The 18,409-nt window shown below is 41.9% G+C and overlaps 1 protein-coding gene across 1 annotated transcript in view; it reads right to left on the bottom strand.

Annotated features, from left to right (window-relative positions):
* TNR (tenascin R) overlaps positions 1-18,409 on the bottom strand; it is a 440,066-nt gene that overhangs the window by 53,293 nt on the left and 368,364 nt on the right. Inside the window, exons 5-8 of the mRNA XM_058310159.2 lie at positions 14,673-14,936; positions 11,796-11,911; positions 9,267-9,417; positions 4,545-4,814 (exon numbers count right to left, since the gene is read on the bottom strand). Coding sequence (XP_058166142.1) covers positions 4,545-4,814; positions 9,267-9,417; positions 11,796-11,911; positions 14,673-14,936 — 801 coding nt within the window. The remainder of the gene's footprint in view (positions 1-4,544; positions 4,815-9,266; positions 9,418-11,795; positions 11,912-14,672; positions 14,937-18,409) is intronic.

The following is an 18,409-nucleotide window of genomic DNA, read 5'->3' on the forward strand; positions in this document are numbered from 1 at the left end:
CAATTGTTCTTGCCAAGGACTGGAATGCTATGAATCAGCCTGAATGCGGATGTTCCCAGTGAGAAGTGTTCTGTTTAGTGATGTAAATTGGGTGAATCTTTTAGCAGATTTATGTCCCTGCAGCTTATTTTTCTGAGAAATATTTCCTTACTCAGTGTGGCTTTACATGCTGGATGCTGTGTGTTCTTGACAGGCTGTGTATGTTATATCTCTGGTAATTGTTGGCAGGAGAGAAGAGTTTGGACAAAGAAGAATATGGAAGGGGCACTCTGAATTTCACTGGAGAGGAGCAGCTAGGGGAAGGGACAGGACAGTGCTTGGAGGGTGTGGCCTGGCCTGGCCTGGAGCCAAAGGAAGTTAGGCTTATGATGAGGGTCTGTGTTAGGGTGAAAGGTGGGTCCCATACATAGAGCTCTTTTCACCTGAAAAATCCTGACTATGGTTTTTTAAATCTTTGTATCCTTTTTCAGTCACAGGGCAAGACTAAACCCCTTTGTCCTAGGGAGAGGAGGCAGTGTTCCCTCTCAATGGACCAGATGTTCCCAATTTTAAGTATCCTAAAAAAGATCCATCTTGGGAACATGGGCTTGGGAGGTAGGTCTCTGAACCGGGGTGAGGCGAAATTGTGTGCTCACCCTAGGACTTGAAGCTGTCGTCGAGGAGGGGCAGCTGCAGGGCACCTCTGCTGGTCCCTGCAACCTGCCAGCAGGCCAAGAGCAAGGCGAAGATGCCCAGAGGGGCTCCTGTGGAGGGCTTTGTGACGGTGGACTTAGTAATAGCCATACCTAGCATCTAAAACGTAAGTTAGATCATGAGGGTCCCCTACCTGAAACTTTCCTGTTGCTTCCTATTGGACTTAGGTAAAATCCAAAATCCTTCTCATGGTCAACAGACCTCTGCACTGTTGCTTCTCAAACATCACCTTGTAACATTCTACCCCTTATATTCATTGTGTTGCAGCCTCATTCCCTTTTTAAAAATTTTTATTTTATTTTGTTTTATTTCCCCTCCCTTCCTGCGGCTTGCTTACTGTCTGCTCTCTGTGTCCATTCTCTGTGTGCTCTTCTGCGCTTTTGCTTGTCTCCCCATTTTTTTGTGGCGTCACCTTGCTGAGTCAGCTCTCTGCGGAGCTTGCAGAGCTTGCAGGCCGTGCGGTGCTCCATGGCGTCTGCAGGCTGGGCGGCTCTCTGCAGCGTGCAGACAAGTCTGCCTTCACAAGGAGGCCCAGGGACTTGCACCCAGGGCTTCCCATATGGTAGATGGGAACCCAACTGATTGAGCCACAGCCGCTTCCCCTTATTGCCTTTTATTTGTTCCTAAAACACAATAAGCTTATTCCCACCTCAGGGCCTTTGCGCTGGCTGTTACTTTTGCCTGAAATGTCCCTCCTCAGATCCTCATGTGGTAGGTTACTGAGGCCTTAGCTAAAACTTTACCCAGAGGATTTTCTGAACTACTCAACCCAATGTTGTTGTGAAACCATAAACCAGAGTGGCCATAAATTCCTAGATAGGACAGAAACAAAAAACAAAAAGCGCTGTTGGTGTTTCTTAAAGTGCACATGCACATTTCTAAGCACACTAGATGTCTATACTAGAACCACCCCTGCTATATGTCAGTAACTTCAAAGAAATACATTTACAATCTTGCAAATCCCAGTTTAGCTCTGTGCCTTCCATGTTCTGCCCTGTATAACCCCCTGTAACCCACTGGACGTTGTGGAGCTCTATCTGAACGTCCTGTGGCCTCTCAGGACCAATTTCGTGGTCTGTAAGTTTCCTAATAAACTGTTACTATTTTGCTAAATGGAGCAGCCTGCTTCATTTTTTAATCTTAAGTGCCCGTCGGACTTTGGTGGAACCTAATCTGTAGGTTCATGGTCAGGCAGTAGCCCTCCCTCCATATTCTACTTCTCAGCACAGCACTCATGACTGAATGATCTTGAATGTGTTTTCTTCTTCATTGTCCAGTTTTCCCCACTAGAATGTAACTCTTGGTTTCCTGGAGTTGATTTCTTTCAACTACTGGCCTTGGCGTGCTTCTGTCGGGGCTCTTTCCTTTTTCAGAGCAGTGCTAGGATCCAGGCAAATATTCCACTGCCATGCAGGAAGCAAATCTCTGTTTTAATTGCCTGTGCAATTAGTGCTTTCCTAATGCTGAAGCCATCACCTGGAAAAGCACTTTGGCTAATTTGAATTTAAGTGGAGTTCTAAAATGACCGAGGGCCCTACCGCGAGGGCCCAGGCACCCTCTCATCATTCAGCTGGCACCTGCCAATCCCTGAGCCTTGAGAATCTGTGTGAAAAGCTGTTCTCAACTCCCACTCTCTGCCTGCTCACACCCCTGGAACAGAGGAGCTGGTCTTAGTTACAGGCTGTGGCTGTATTGCGAAGGCAGCTCCCTAACAGCTGCCAATCTACAAGGCAACAGGAAACAGAATCATGAAGCGGTGAACTGAAATTTAGGGGGAGCTTCTAGGAGGCAGGAAGGCAGCACGTTATTGTCTCCGTTGGAGTTTTCCTGGGCCACCAGCCAATCCTGCTTCCACCTTGTTGACCTAAACTTCAAGAATTTGCTTTTCACCCTGCTGGAGAGCGCTCTTCTCTATTTTTTTTTCCTTTTCTCTCTTTTCTTTTTTTTTTTAACCTTTTCAAACTTCTGATCTGAGCAAAGCACAAAGAAAGTACTTTTCGAACAAAAACTATCTTGAACTTAAGAAAAGAATGCAGGATGCATGGTCCTCAGGAGACCCCATGGCCCTGAGCAAGGGGAGGGCAGGAGAGGCGGACCTTGAAACAGCCAGGAAGGGACATTGCACCAGGACACTCCTCAGGCTCTGCTCTGAGGAAGAAGAAGGGAAGAGATATGGGAAGAATTTAGTTCCTTTTTCTAGGGAGCACACTCAGTTACTAGAGATCCGAAATGTATTTAGTGAAAAGCCTGATGGGCACTCTCTGAGTGGGCTGTCACAAGGGCAGGACAGAAAACCTAAAAGGACATTTTCCCCCCTAGAATCAATTCCTGCCTCCTCCATTTCATCCATGGGTAATCTGCACTCTTTTAAGTGGAGGTTTCCCTCCACTCCCGATGTTTTTTTCTGCATGGAGGGAGCCCTACTGCCACAGCCTGACCTCTCTCCTCCACCTGACACTGGGGAGATAGGCTCAGCTCCGTGGTGAGTTTTGCAGCAGGGCCTGGGTCCTCATGGGAGTGGGCTGCCCCTGGAATCAGGCCTTTTGCTTATTCCTGCTGTTCTAATTCCTACCAGACTAGTCTCCCAACTTCTACCACATGGAGAGACTTATCTGGGTGTACGGTGGCCTCTTACTGGGGGAGAGCCTAATTATGCGATTCAGTTTGCAAGCCCATCTGGCTACCGGCTCCACTAGGAGATAATTTGGCCTCTGTCTCTCTTGTCTTTGCCTTATTCATCATTGGTTTGAAACACATGTGGACAATGGGGGTGCTAGTTATGCGGCCTCTTTGAAGCCCTAGCCTGCCCCATTCTGAAATAGGCCTTCATCCCACGAACCAAGGTAGGATAATTGAATTTGTGATTCTCCTACTTTACCCCAGGTAAGAAGAAGCTGATTCTTTCATCTTACAGGTATCAGTTTTCTTTGATCCCAGAGACAGCTTGGATTTGGCAGAGACATTCCTTGACATGTGACTTCCCCAAGGCAGAGAAGTAGGGACTGAGAATCTGGGTTAGATAGGGACTCACTATCTGATCACAATCTCCTGTTGGCCCGTGAGTGTGCCAGGAAGCCTGTCCTTGGAAGGTCTCTGCCCTACTTGCTGTGAAGTTTGGTGAGTGAGTCACCTTGGGATTTGGCCATTCCTGACTGTTGGTGAAGTTCTTTGAGAGTCCCAATAACCTTGGAAAGTGGAAGGGGGTGGTCATATAGCAAGGCAGGAGGCATTGATATGGGCTTTATTTGGCCCATTGTCAATGGGAATCGGGGCCTTGAATGGAGTTTTATTGCTTGTAAATAGCACGGTGAGTTACAGAATCTCAGTAGGAGTATCTGCTCATGGTTGTATAGACTGTGCTTTTCACAACCCCAGGAGGTACCCTTTATGCCATGATATTATAGTTGTTATGGGTTTATATTATTAACTTCACAATTTTCAACAAATGGCAATGAAGTGTGTCGGGGATGGGGCACCTTTCCTGAACTCTCTTAAAATTGCCATTTGGGCTAGCAATATGGATACTTAAATGTCTTCTAAACAAACTTTATTTTACAAATTAGAAATCTCATACCCATAGACTGAAAGACTTATACCAGGTCACAGAACTAGCTCGCCAAAGTGGGACTTGAACCCAGCTCTCCTTCCTGCTGGTGCTTTTCCTCTAGCCTGTGATATGAACATCAACAGGAGGCCCTGGAACCTCTTACGGGTTCTCGCAGAGACTGAGATAACATTTGAGCTCAAGTACACATCATCTCAATCCCTTAATTCTCCTCTTGCCATGATGACACCTTGAGAGGGCTCCACCTGCTTTCTCCCTTGTGTTTCTCTCCGCATCACAGCCTTACCTGTTGTAAACTGTGTGGTCGTGGAATCACTCTCATTGGTTCCGCGGACGGCACTGACTGACACCTCGTAGTGGGATCCCGGGCGCAAGGCCTGCACTGAGTATTGACTTAGCGGGGGTTGTAGCCGGAAGGTGGTCCTCCCACCTTCCCCGCCCACCAAGCCATATTTCAAGAGGATGAAATCGACTTTGGCTCGAGGTGGAGTCCACTCCACAAAGGCCACGGTGTCAGAGACATCTCGAACAAGAATTTGCAGGGGCCCATCAATGACTGAAGGGGAAAAATCAAACAGAACCAAAAGTTTGATTGAGAAATAAGCATTCAGCCTCAGCTTTCTCCTTTCCTCCTTATAATAGCCTGGTCAGTCAGGGAGAGGATGAGTATTATTATTCCATTTTACAGATGGGGAAAATGAGAAATGGGGAGATTAAATATCCTCCCTGAGGGCACACTGATTGACAATAGGGTAACTGATACTGGAACTCAGTTCCCCTGAATCTTGGTCTAATTTCTCTATCACCAAGTTCGGTTTTTCGGTGCTGGTGTTGGTATTTCCCAGCTTGGGGAGGGGAAGAGTATATACCAGCTTGAGAGAGTAAGCACTGCTTTTTGTCTGGAAATCATGGGATAGAGAATTGAGAACTGAGCTTCTAGTGTGTGCCTGTTGCCTAGCTCTCACCTACTTTGAGCACTAAGGGAAGCACAATGAAATGACCAACCTGTCTAAAATCTGAGATTTCCAACTGGGCTGCCAAAGAGCCCACCATAAGTATCAAAATAAGTTGCCATTTGGCCAAACTCATTCCCACCCAGTCAACCTTGCTGCTAAGACCATACCCAAAACTAACAGGCATTTATATTTGTGGACATGAAACATGCTTTTGGGAGAAATTTGCTCCTCTGAATTAAAAAAACATTCATTTTGGAATAGCCTTTTATGGACCACTTTTCCCCACCTGTTGTTGCATATCCCTGAGCCAGAGTACACTGCAATCACACATAGGCTCTCAAGGTTCTCCAGCATATCCCTCATAAGATAAGCCCCGGTCTATGCCACTGTGCAGATGAGGGGTCACCGTATTGGACTAACAATACCCTAGGAACGTTGGTTGGTTTGATAAAGGACACAGCACTAATAGGGTCCTGCCCATATTGAATTAGATGGTGGGGAGGAAGGTGAGGGAATGGAGAAGGGAATAGAAAAAGAAAGGGCTCAGTGAGGAGAATAGAAAAAGATGTACGCAATCCTGCATGGGATATCTGCTTTGCTAATATGCCCTTCTCTGAGAATTATCCATCACCTGCTAAAAGAGTAGGCTCAGCCTCTATATTTGCATTTTTTGAGATAACACTTCACTGGTTGAAGCTGGTTAATAATAATATTCTTTAGGAATTTAGAATTGGAACCAGACATTCTGGTTCTCTGTTTAGTTAGTGTTGGACCATGTAGAGCCAGAGCTGGGTTAACCATTTTACACCATATTCATGCAGAAACAGAAAATATCTGGCCTGGAGGGGAGGGTGGAGAAGGGTGGGGGAAGGAAGGAGCATAGAGGAGAGGGAGAAGTGAAGAGAGAGAAGGGGGGAGGGAGGGAGAGAGAGAGGGAGAGAGAGAGAGAGAGAGAGAATATGGAGTGGATATGCTGAGAAGATGAAATGAATGACTATGTGGCTCCAAAAAGATATAAAAAGTAATCTCAGTTCCCGACATTCCATTTTCTGGTGCAAGTCTTTCACAAGGCCCATATGCATTCTGAGCCTGGGGTCCCACGAGACACCCTTTTGCTTCAGTCAGTTAACTAAGTTTCTCTTATGAGAGAAACTTGACTAAGACATTTTTTTTAACCAACCCACCACTGGAGCACCTCCTATTCTGTAACCAGAAAGGAAAACCTCACTCAGGATTGTTTTGGGTTAACACTGAGCCTCTCAGTTTTTCAGAGATGCCCCTAGCCCTACTCCATTCTTTCTGGGTCTAGCTCAGTCCTCTTCTGTCCTATGTGGTTTAGGATTTTTGGTTTAGTACAAGCCAAAATAAAATTCACCAGACCATTTTGGTGCCACCTAGGTTGGAGTTAAAAAGAAGTCCCATTTTTCATATTGGGGGCAGCAATGTGATTTAACAGAACACATTCAGATGTTGTAATTTCAGTGTGATTTCAGATAACTTTGGACTTTTTAATTTAATTTAATTATGAGGTGAGGGAACTGGCATCCTAGCTGCTGGATAAGCATAATGTCTGGCACATATTAGGCACTCAGTAAATGATTAAATGAATGAATGGATGAGCCTCTTCATCCATGAGAAAGGAGGGAAAACATTTCACTGAACTAGAGGTTCTTGAAAAAAATGAAAGGTGTCACTGAAACACAAATGACCACATAAGACTTTTGTCCTTCAACTCTTCAATTACAAAAAACTCCAAATCATAATGGAGTGAACATATGAGAATGTTTTTATGTAGTACAGAGGGCTCTAGCTGCAGGACATCTTGTAATTTGCATTCATGAAATGGCCTGCCTGAAAGAAACCAGTTTGAGTGCCTGATGAGGTCTCAGCTTTGCAGGGGTGCTTGGTGTAGGTCAGACCTCAGCAGAAGGAAAGGATTAAATAATCTGTTCCTAAAAACATCAGAGAGGATCAGGAGTCAACCATCTTTTCTATAGCCACTCTTGGGTTCTGCCCTTTGATTATCCACTTGGTAGTGATTTTGCTTTCCAGTCAAGGAGGCTTCAACTTGATTTCTAAACAAACACAACTCCTGTTCAAAATGTAAACTGGAATAGCTGTTTTTCTTTCCATTTCTTCATGACTGTACCAAATGCCAAAATATTAACTAGGAAAGACTTTTTAATTTGAAAAAAAAATATTCTGCTTAGCTTTACCACAAATTTTTAGATCTGGAACTTTTTATTTCAGTTTTAAGGAACTTCCAAACCAAAAAAATACTGCAAATTCTGTAAAAATGTGGTTTGAGTATGAGACTAAGGCAAGGTTGGACTACCTTCTCTAAGTACTCCTAATAATTTAAAAGAAAAACATTATACAACTGCAATATTCTCCTCTGCCCTCTTATGAGCATTCTCCTTCTAACCATTTTTTTTCTTCTTTCTTAATGTCAACTCACAGGAATGATTTGGTGAACCTGAAAACATGTCATGCCCAAAGAGGAGAAGGTATAAATATTATCAAATGCCAAGTCTTTAGGATCAAACATAACGTTGAAGGACAGAGCCTGTGGAAAACCTAGGCTGTGGACATCCAGAGAGAGTTCTATGAAACTCTGTAGGTTTCATGGCTACTAGGGTTTCTTCTGAAATGTTTTTGGATTAGTGGTTTTAAAGTCTTTTTTTTTTATATAATAAAATATATATATATTTTATATATATTTAAATATATATATAAATATATAAAAAATATATATATAAAAATATTTATATATAAAATAATATAAAAATATTTTTAATAACAAAATCTTAAATGGCTGTACAAAATATAAAAGTGAGAAGTGGGGAGCCACCTGGCATGGGAGAGGGAGTCATTAAAGGTCAGGTCCTCCACCGAGGCACTGCCATGGAACCCCAGGGCTCTAACAGAGCCCAGACTAATGCATAATGCTGAGCATAAGCCTCAGCACCTGATGCTATTTAGTTTGGATCCAAGTAGCAAAGTATGAACTGCTAATCCATAAACATGGTCTTATTAGATAGTGGTGTTTCTTTTTCTGGCCAACTAGTTCTTTTGTCCAAGACTGGATTTCCTGGTGCCAATTTCTGTTTATGAAAAATAAAGCTGTTTTAATATTCACCTACTTCAGTGTCTGATCTGTCAGGAAAGTTGCTTAATCTTTGAGTCTCTGTTCTCCCACCAATAAGATGGGGACCCAAAATGATGTTGTTATAGCTTTTGAGAAATTCTTGGTGAAGGAGCACATATATGCATCACAATTGCTAATTTCCAGCATTGAAGGTGAACATCCTTTGTTAGTTAAGGAAATGACAAGGCAAAACACCACCCAGTTGAATGACTCAAACATGGAAATACAATGAGCATTAATGAGATGAACTGGGGGATGAAATAATATCAACTTAAATCATCACTTGAACATTGACCAAACCCATATCTACTGGTTTTGAATGACTTGGTTCCTTCTGCTTTCATTTCTAGATGTATTCTTTGTATGTGTCTACAGACCAAGTGTTAAATGTTCACTCTTATCAACCTAGTGCTTTGTATAAAAGATTACTTTGTATGTTTTATCTAAATTAATCCTCATTTCAACTCTATGAAGGAGATATTATTGTTCCTCATGGTAAAATGAATTGAGGTTTGGGAAGGTCTGGGTGACTTTTCCCTAATCTCATAATAGGTAAGCAGTGAATCAGTTCTTGTTGGCTCCAAAGCTCATGACATTCTGAGCTGACAAATGAAGCCTCTTGATGGATAAGATAAGAAGAAATACACTGGAAATCTAAACAGAATTTTCTTCACAGAATATTCTTCCCAATTTCTGTATTTGCAAGGATAAGCAATAGGGAAGATACTCAGCTGAGGCTGAGCATCTGGTAGAGTAGCTCCATCCCCAGGGTACCAAAGTCATTCTCAGGTCTGGGAGGAATCCTAGCAGCTCTTTTGTCTACCCACTCCTTGGGTGATTGTACATTTCTTTTTCCTGAGTGAGCTAATGGGCACCTATAGGAAAAGGAGCAGGAAACACTCACCAGTGGAGACGCTGGCCGAGGTAGGGGGGCTCCGGGCTTGCTCTTTTAGCGCCACCACATTGACAATGTATTCTTCCCCAGGCTTTAGTCCTGTCTGGTTGAAGGATGTGACATCACTGGGGAGCTGAGCAATCACTCCTCCTTCATTGTTCTGGAGGGTGGGAATAAGGGAAAGAGCAAAGGAAGGAAAGAGAAAAATCACCAGGACGAGAATCGAATGAGAGAAAAATAAAGATATGAAACACTGATGGTGGGTTGGGAATTAAAAATGGGGCCCATGTCTTTTCACTCCATGCTGACAGCTGAGTGTCTGGTGCCAGGAACAACTAGAATGCCACCGTTTTATGAGGATTTGGCAAATGGAGAATCAATTTGCAAGAACATTTCTTTGGCCTCTCCTGAGTTTGTTGAGCTTGCCAATAAAAATCAGTCATGAGGTGATGAAGATTGGCTCTTGCCAAAGATTAAATGTTTGATGGTTATGGTTACCATCTATCAGATTTTTTTTTCTTGGCATTTATTATGATAAGCATTCCCTTTGCTATTTAGAAGAATACTGTTGTGTGCGTATGTGTAAAACATCTTCATACCCACACAACATATTTCAAACTAAGATATTCTCAGTTTTTTATGAGCTGGAGCTATTATTTTGCTATATCTGAAATTTATCATGGTGTTACATTGGATGCAAATCTGTCAATGTCTTCTTTCTCCTTTATCCATATGAGTTAGTGCCCAGTGACACAACTAACAATGAGGTACAAAGAAAGTTAAAATGAAGTAGGAAGTACAGAATAATTCAAAAGAGAGAGGAAAGAGAAGAATCAGCCAAAGAGGAAATGAAAAAGATCAGCCTGAAGATGTTGGGTCCAAGATAATATGTATTTTCTATGTATGTGTCCCTGGAAATGGAAGACAGCAGAGGCCCTTTTGCTGGCACTGCCTTTCTCCCTTATTCTCTGCTCATGTCACCTGGAGTGTCTTTATGTAATTTATAGCCCTACTCTTATAAATTAGTGTGATAAATATACTCCAGTGGCCTCATGCCTACAGATCACAATTGTTACTCCATGAGGCTTTGCGTTTGACTTTGGCATGCCCTTGCCAGCCCATCTCCTATTTAGAGTTTTACATATTGGCTATAGAACAGATGAAACTGACATAGTTGTTTCTGCTTGAGTAGCAGGGGGACATGATTCTTTCTGCTCCATCACAACCCAGTTGCTTTCTATACTTTATAACTTTATATATTTTAACTCTGGTAAAATATATAATAAAAAGTCCAAATAGAACATCTGTGTAGATGTATTTAGGTTGCCATGACATGCTCATATCCACCTGCCTATGTCCACAAGAGAGTGGGGCATCTTGGTTTAGTGAAGTGAGCCCAGGACTAGGAAATGGAGACCTGGGTTCTCACCACAAGCCTGTCACCAACTGGCTATGTGATGGCATTTAAGCCATCTGGGTCTTAGCATCTGCAAACTAAACTAAACTAAACTAAACTAAACTAAACTAAACTAAACTAAACTAAACTAAACTAAACTAAACTAAACTAAACTAAACTAAACTAAACTAAACCAAACCAAACCATATGTAAAATGAGGGGTGGTCCTTTGTGAACTTTAAGTTCTTTTGTAGCTCCAACAGTCCAGGGCTCCAAAATTTTGAAGTAAAAGAATGGTGAAACCATAGTCCTGTTAAGCCAAAAATGTGTCATCTGTCATTTGAAATGACTTAGGTCTGATGAATAACTGCAGAAATGCTCTTTGGTGTTGAAGGATGAAGACAGAGGAAAGGAGCACAACTGAACTTCATGCCCCCATGAATGATTTAGTCAGAGAGACTATGGGTAGGGTCAACAAATTTTGGAACTCTCAACCTAGGCATGTACCTCTGGCAATGTGGAAGAGTTAGTGTTAGGATTAATAAAATAAAAGACTGTGTTAAAAAGTGGGAAGGAATCGCAGTATACTTTTTTTAACTCAAAGACTGATGGTGTAATTTATTTAAGGAGAATTTTGCTCAATTAATAGGTTATAAATTCATTAGGAAAAATTCAGAGAAGCCAACAAGTTTTGTGCTATATGCCAAACCTTTAGAGATTGAAGACATGCAGGCTGATTTTTAGTGCAATTATTTGCAACAGAATGAGGCTGGGACTAACCTTATGACCGATTCAGTTTGATTTTTCATATGTCCTAAAGAGAAGCTCCATTGTTTTGAGGGTCTGGTTTTCAGACAGGCTAAAATCATAGCTAGCTAAGTCCTATAGTTTTCTGAGCAGAGAGCTGGTGCTGGCAACTGTTTCTTGCATCTTCCTGCTCTCCAAGACCAGGTCACTCTTATTAGTCATCATGACACTTTTGTGAATGAAATATCCTGTAACCCAGATATCCCCAGTCTGTCCCTTTTCATCTTTAATGGCATGGAGGGAGCTATTGAGCAGTGCCTTCCTTTCTGCCTGATCTAAACTGAAGGTATGAATAGTCCAAGCAAGTCTCTTAGCAGTCTGCCAGGTGGTATTACCTTTGGAATGAAGCTGATCTCCCACCCATCGAAGGAGAATGAGAAGGGTTCCCACTGAACCTCCACAGTTGTCTCTGTGATCGTCTTGAATTGTAGCCCTTGAGGAGTGGAGAGATCTGGAACACAGCAAGGTGGGTGACAGTGTCATGGTTGTCCCTGGCAGAGGCAAAGAGCATCACCTGGTGCTTTGTCCCGAGAACCTCCTCCACGTGTGTGTGTGGTGGCATGTGCTGGGCAGTCCCGACCTTACTGCAAACATGTTGTGTCCCAGGTGCAGGATGAGCCCACTCCATTGTGCTCAGTGTAGGTGGAACAAATGAGTAAACTTAAGAAGCACAATCTGATAAGTACTGCTGGATGCTTTCAATGACAAAATAGGTTAATATTAAAATTAAGCCACACTTTCCTTTCCTTTACTGATGTGGTAAATCTTGATATTTAATATAATGCCTTTCTTCAGAAAACTCAAATGCTACTTCAAGAGGCATTATAGGATTCCTGAGAGGCAATATCATGGCAAACATCAGTATTCCCATTTCACAGACAGGAAAAGAGAGGCCCAGAGAGTTGGCTAACCATGTGGAGCAAGTCATTTTCAGAATGAACTAGACTGCTTTTCTTTATTATCTGATGTGTATTAAGAGTATTTCATTTAGCTCAGAAAATGAAATCTAGGATGATCCGGCTTTTCCATTTAATGTGAAAAAAAAAAAAGTGGAGCAAAGGCACACACAAAGGATAATAGCATGTAGTTGGATTTTTGCTCTCATTTCTCTTTCCCCTTCTTTTCTCTAGCTGTTCCTCTCCTCTCTCATTCATTATTTCTTTCTTCTCTCCCTTAGTCACCTTTCCTTTTCTTTTGTTATTTTTTCTTCTGCTCTTTCAATCCCCCTCTCTTTCTGCCCATCCCCGAACTCTTCCCCCCAACCACACATACACATACACAGACACAGACACACACACACAGGTTCCGTGAGATGGAAGCATGCTTGTCCTAATGAAGTTCCAATTATCAGCCCTGAAATGTGACAGCATGACTTTTCTCAGTTCTCCAGGGAGTCTGCTCCCATTTTAGCTTTGCCTCTCGTGGGATATTCCCATTGGAACACTGACAGGCTCTCATCTCTCCTGTTTGGAAGCTTCCTTGTGGTGCTTGGTTGAAAGGCAGAGCAGATTCTGAACCCACTTGAAGGCATGTCAGGTGAGTTTACACGATTTTGTCCTTGTCACCTGGGAGCTTGCCGGAGGGGATGCCCTGGATTGGCGTCATAACCCCACAGGAGACGGAAACCTCATCATCGTACGTGCTTGTGGATCAGAGCGGAGTCATGGGAGTCAGGCCAGGCACTTAAAACGGTGACTCATCCCAAGGCAAGAGGGGAAAAGCGGCAGATGTGACCTGCCTCTCCATACAATCATAGCAGATATTTAAAACTAGTTCTCAGGCACCAGAGGAATTAAAAAAAAAAAAGGTCAAACATAAACAGAGATAATTATAGCATATTAACAGACTCAGCATTCACAGGGGAATCCAATATTATAAGAGAATTTTTGTCACCTGAAAAGCAAGGGGCCAAGATGACTTCTTAAATTCTTTCCCCTCTGCCTGTTCCTATCTGAGTTCAAGTCCAGTCCACTGGCCTCCACGAAGCCTTCGTGACCTACTCTTCTAGGTTGCTGCTCCCTTTTCTGAACTCTCATGGCATTTATACCCCAAATATCAAAGGCTCAAATTCTTTATCCTCTCTCTGGTGATAAGTCCCAATTACCGACCCAGGCCCTCTCTGAATTCCAAGGGCTTATGCTTTTGTGGTCACCTTTTGTTCCAGTTTGCTGTTACTGCTAAAATCACTCACATCTCACCTCCTCTGGAAGCTCTCTCCTCTCTTCCCAGAATTTAATTAGTATGCATGGCAGATTTTGCAGGTTTGGGATGGTGGGGGTTAGAAGGATGGCATGTTACCACTGGAAATTTTCTCCCTGGCTTAAATTTCTCTGCAGATTGCCCTTTATGGTTTTTGAAATCCCAAAATAATATGGAAACAATTGTAACAATTTAAGAATTCAGAGGTATATAAAGAAAATAAATAACAGTATGTTCTTATTTCTTCCTCATTTCACTCTGATGTAGTCAGTGTTGATAGTTGGTATGCAAGCTTTTATATTTTTCTTATGCTTAAACTTACATAAAATATAAATACACACCTATAGGATTTCCCCCTTGTTAAAAACAAAAATATGTTTTTATGGAAAGTAGTTTAGTTTGCTCTCTGCCTCTCTGTCTCTTTCTCTTTTTCCCATTGAATCTTTCTAAACTATGCTCTGGAATTTCAACTTTTATAAGCAAATTGGACTGCCAAGATATTTTGCTAAACAAAAAGCCATGAAAAAATTATGCCACTCCTCTATAAGGAGAAGTGGAGGTTGCCAGTTGTGGTTTGAAATAAGAAATTTTCCCCACTCTGCTATACACTCATAATCTGTAACATTCCATTTAGTATTGGTTTATTATATGTCCTGTTTCCATCTCCTGGCTTTGAATCTAATAGGATTGAAAGCCCAGATAAATCTCACGCTTTACTGATTTCTAATCAAAGCCTAGCTCTTAACAAGTCTGTAGTTAATAATTAAAGCACCTTTTGTCCTTTTTGATTCTATAATTTACGAGAGATGCCTGAATTTGGAAATTCTTAATCAGAAGCGACTTTTTAATGATGTACCCTTTCCTAAGTGGGCCATGCCTGCAGCCGGTCCCCTCAAGAGCAAGGATACTGCAGGCATCCCCGAAGAATTAAGAAAAGACACTACTATCATGAATGCCCATGATCTCATGTGGGGGGAAAGAAACATGAAACAGGAAGGGGAAATGGTACGTACGGGTGGCCACCTTGGCAGTGATGGGAAGGCTGAGGATGTTGCTAATGACAGCGTAGACGCTGATGTTGTAGGTGAGACCTGGCTCCAGCTCCGTGATGGTGACGCCACTCCAATCTCCAGGCACCCGCTGCTGGAGCTGGAGGCCCTCCAGGGCCATCGGCTGGTAAGAGATCACATATTCCGTCACTGCCATCGGCCCGTCCCATTCCAGCTCAATGGACCTGTCGCTGATACCAGCCACTCGCAAGTCCTCTGGAGGGGCAACTACCAGGAGGCAATACACAGACAGCATGAGCTCAGGGGATTGCCTTCCCCATCCTGGACTCAACTTTGCTTCCATACATCTTACCCCACAGGCCATGCCCGTACGTTTCTGTTGGGCTCAGTGGGTTTGAGTGATTTGTAACTCCCTTTGCAGCCAAGTTCTTATCTTTTTTTGTTGTTCAGTAACCCGTCTTGGTAAGGTCATGAGCTAGTGTTATACTGGAGTGGTTCCTACTAGCTTGTGAAAGTCGGTCGTTAAATTTCCAGGAATGTTACAAGACAGTTGTTAATCACAGCCATTACTAAAGAATAAATCTTATAAACTTATAATTAAGCACATTATATATTTTAAAAAGTGATTAGATATGCTCAAAACTCATCTTCCTAGTTATTTTACTACATTTGTCTATACTCTGAAGGTAATTTACATGAATTGTGCCTGTGTGGTGGAAATACTATATAATTGTGGACTCTCTTCCGCTCCTATTTGATCATTTGAAATTGGCCACAGAGGGAGTAGTTACACCATGGAAATTGGCAAATACTACAAATTAGGGCTTTTCCATTTCTTCTTTCAGAGAGACAGTAGTTAGATATTTAACAGCACTGTGGCTTTTGATAGTTAATACGTTCCTGTCACCAGATCACCCTGGGAGCTAATATCTGATTTGGCAAGTGGAAATAAAGGCTTGTTCTTGGTTATTTTGCAAAATATAAGAAGTCAAAACTGCAAGTCATGGATACCACAGAATGAAGAAGATATTCAATAACTCCCTTTTGTGGCATTTTCCCTATCAAAAGGAGACTGTTTAAGTTTTGAAAGAAATGTAATTTGTGTTCAGCTAGTTTTTATTAGCCTGTATCTTGGGAGTGATGATATAGAAGCATTCTTAAGAGCTTTGCTTTTCTCTCTTGCCCTACTTCTCAAATGCTACTCAAAGAATCACCACAGCTTAAGCCTCATTGAAAGAGCCTTTCATCTGTACTTCCCTTAGGAACTGAAGATTTACCAGTATGAGACATTAAATAGCTGAACATTTAAGACCAATTTGGAAGCTAACTTCAGTGTACCTGTCATTGGACCTGTCCATTGGTTAAATAAGAGATCAGGTCAGTATTTGAATGGTCATAATTTCTTACACATTTATATGGTGTGGAAGCTTCGATTAGTTTAAGAATTGTCACTGGTTTTGAAGTTCTCTTCTGGGTAACTTCACTCTTTCACTTTACAGGTGAGTAGGGATAGGCCAGTGCTTTTCACAGAACCATGTGAGTATGGAAGGTGCCTGCCCCCTGCCCCCTTGCCCCCTTTGTGCATACACTTGCATCCTCAAATGCTTGTCAAAGCCAGAAATTAGGAGTCCTTCAACTGACCTCAGACTCATGGGATGGAAACTGGGAACATACATTAGCATGTGAGACACTTGCTTTGGTTGTTTTTGTCTCAAACCTTTCATTGAATAGAATGGGCTAGAAAAAAATAATTTCCTTTAATTGAAGATAGCAAAGTTGACTGAAACAAAAAATTAAAAACTTATTCTTTAAAATTCACAAAACTAAATAAGTATAAATAAAATTTAAATAATTTAACTTCCAAATGATATTTGGTAAGTTTGTATCATTTATAATTCTGATATGATTAAAGGTTAGAACTGTACTAAGACCTTTGGGACAGCCTGGATAAGGTGTACAGAATGACTTCTCAAACATGGGAAGAAAGAGCTGGTATATAGAAAACATGCCAGAATTTTGCACTATAATGTTAAGCATTTATTATGCACCAGGCACAATGCTAAGCCCTCTTACATGGATCCTCATTTCATCCTATCACCAACATATGGCATAGGTATTATTATTATCACCCCTATTTTATAGATAAGGAAACTGGGTCCCATGGTTAGCAAACAAAAAAGCTAGGATTTGATCCCAGGCAAAATGACTCTAGAATAAGGGTCCTTAGCCAGGAGTCCATGGAACCCCCAAGGAATCCCTGAAAAGATTTCAGAGGGTCCATGAACTTGAACTGAAAAAAAAAACACAACTCTTTATTTTCTCTGACCACCAATGTTAAGTGTCATAAAACTGTCTGTTGCTACATTGTAAGAAGGAGTCCATGGTTTTCACCTGACTGACAAAAAAGGGTCCAGGGAACAAAAAAATGTTAAGAACCCCTGCTGTAGAGACTCTTAGCTAAATATACAATGCAGCTTTACATTTATATAGCATTTCACAGTTTACAAAACATGTTCATGCACTTTATTTAATTAGAATTTTAAAAATCTTTAATAGCAACCCTATGAAGTAGATTGGGTAAATCTATATAATTATCCCAATTTTATAAATGAGGACGAAGCTGAGGTCCAGGTTAAGTGAATTGCCAAGATTCAGGGAGTTGGGTCATAACAGAACACACTCTCAAACCCTAATTAAGTTTAGTGCTCTTTTCCGTGCACTTTGTAGAGCAGGTTACAGACTGTGCCAGATGCCTCCTTTCATTTATAAACATCCCCCAAAACTAAACTACATTAGGGAATAATCCACACCATGAAATATGTTGTGCTTTCCATCCTGGTGCTCTTCCTAGAGGCAAGAAACCTCTAAAAAAGTTTCTCTAGTGCCTTTCTCTTTTGATTAAACACATGACGCCAAGTCTCCAATGCAGGAGACGTCTCCTGTTACAGTGACAGAAATGGCCACTTCAAATTTCAAGCCACCACCAGCTCTTAGGACACTGGAGGCAAGTCAGTGTATTTTGGTTCCTTTTTCCAGAAAATAAAGCTAATAATGACAATGGAGGGTGAACCAAGCAGAGAAAATTGAGATTTTGAAGTGAAAAAGAGGTGCAGAAGAATTTTTCCTCTTGACAGATTAGCTTGAGAACTGAGCCTGGTGGTAATCTCTGCCTTCCCATCTGATGGAAACTGCAGGGACTGGTGTCCTTCTTGGCAGAGGGGCTCGCACGGGAGTGGATCTATGGAGGAGACCATCACCGCTTGCCCTGTAATTTACAGGTATATCGTAATCCTATAGAAAGAAATGATACTGAAGTATAAAGTAAAGAACCATATGTTTTCATTCAGTGAATTTATCGTGAATACAAAGGTATTCTTAGTCTCACTTTCTTTGGGATTCCAACTTTGAAAATTGGGAAAGAGTGGGCTGTTAGGATAAAATAAATTGTGACTTGAGCAATCGGGTTTGCTCATCTGCAAAGATCCATGCTGTTGATGCTTTAGATCTTGCACTAATTTCACATTGTTTGGTGAGAACAGTTGGAATTAGTTCTGTGTTGTGTCCTGCTCCAAAGAGCAAGTGATTTCAGGTGCCAAAGTTTGCATTGGCTGAAGTCCTACAGAGGCAGAAGGCTGACAATGATGAATCTTCACAGGTCTGACTGAAGTCCAGGGAATGACTTTCTGGATTGTTTCAAGATGCTATTCTACTGGTTCTTTTATCCTGCTGACTCGCAGGGA

Source organism: Dasypus novemcinctus, chromosome 13, assembly GCF_030445035.2.
Source record: "Dasypus novemcinctus isolate mDasNov1 chromosome 13, mDasNov1.1.hap2, whole genome shotgun sequence".
In the NCBI taxonomy this organism is placed as follows: Eukaryota; Metazoa; Chordata; class Mammalia; order Cingulata; family Dasypodidae; genus Dasypus; species Dasypus novemcinctus.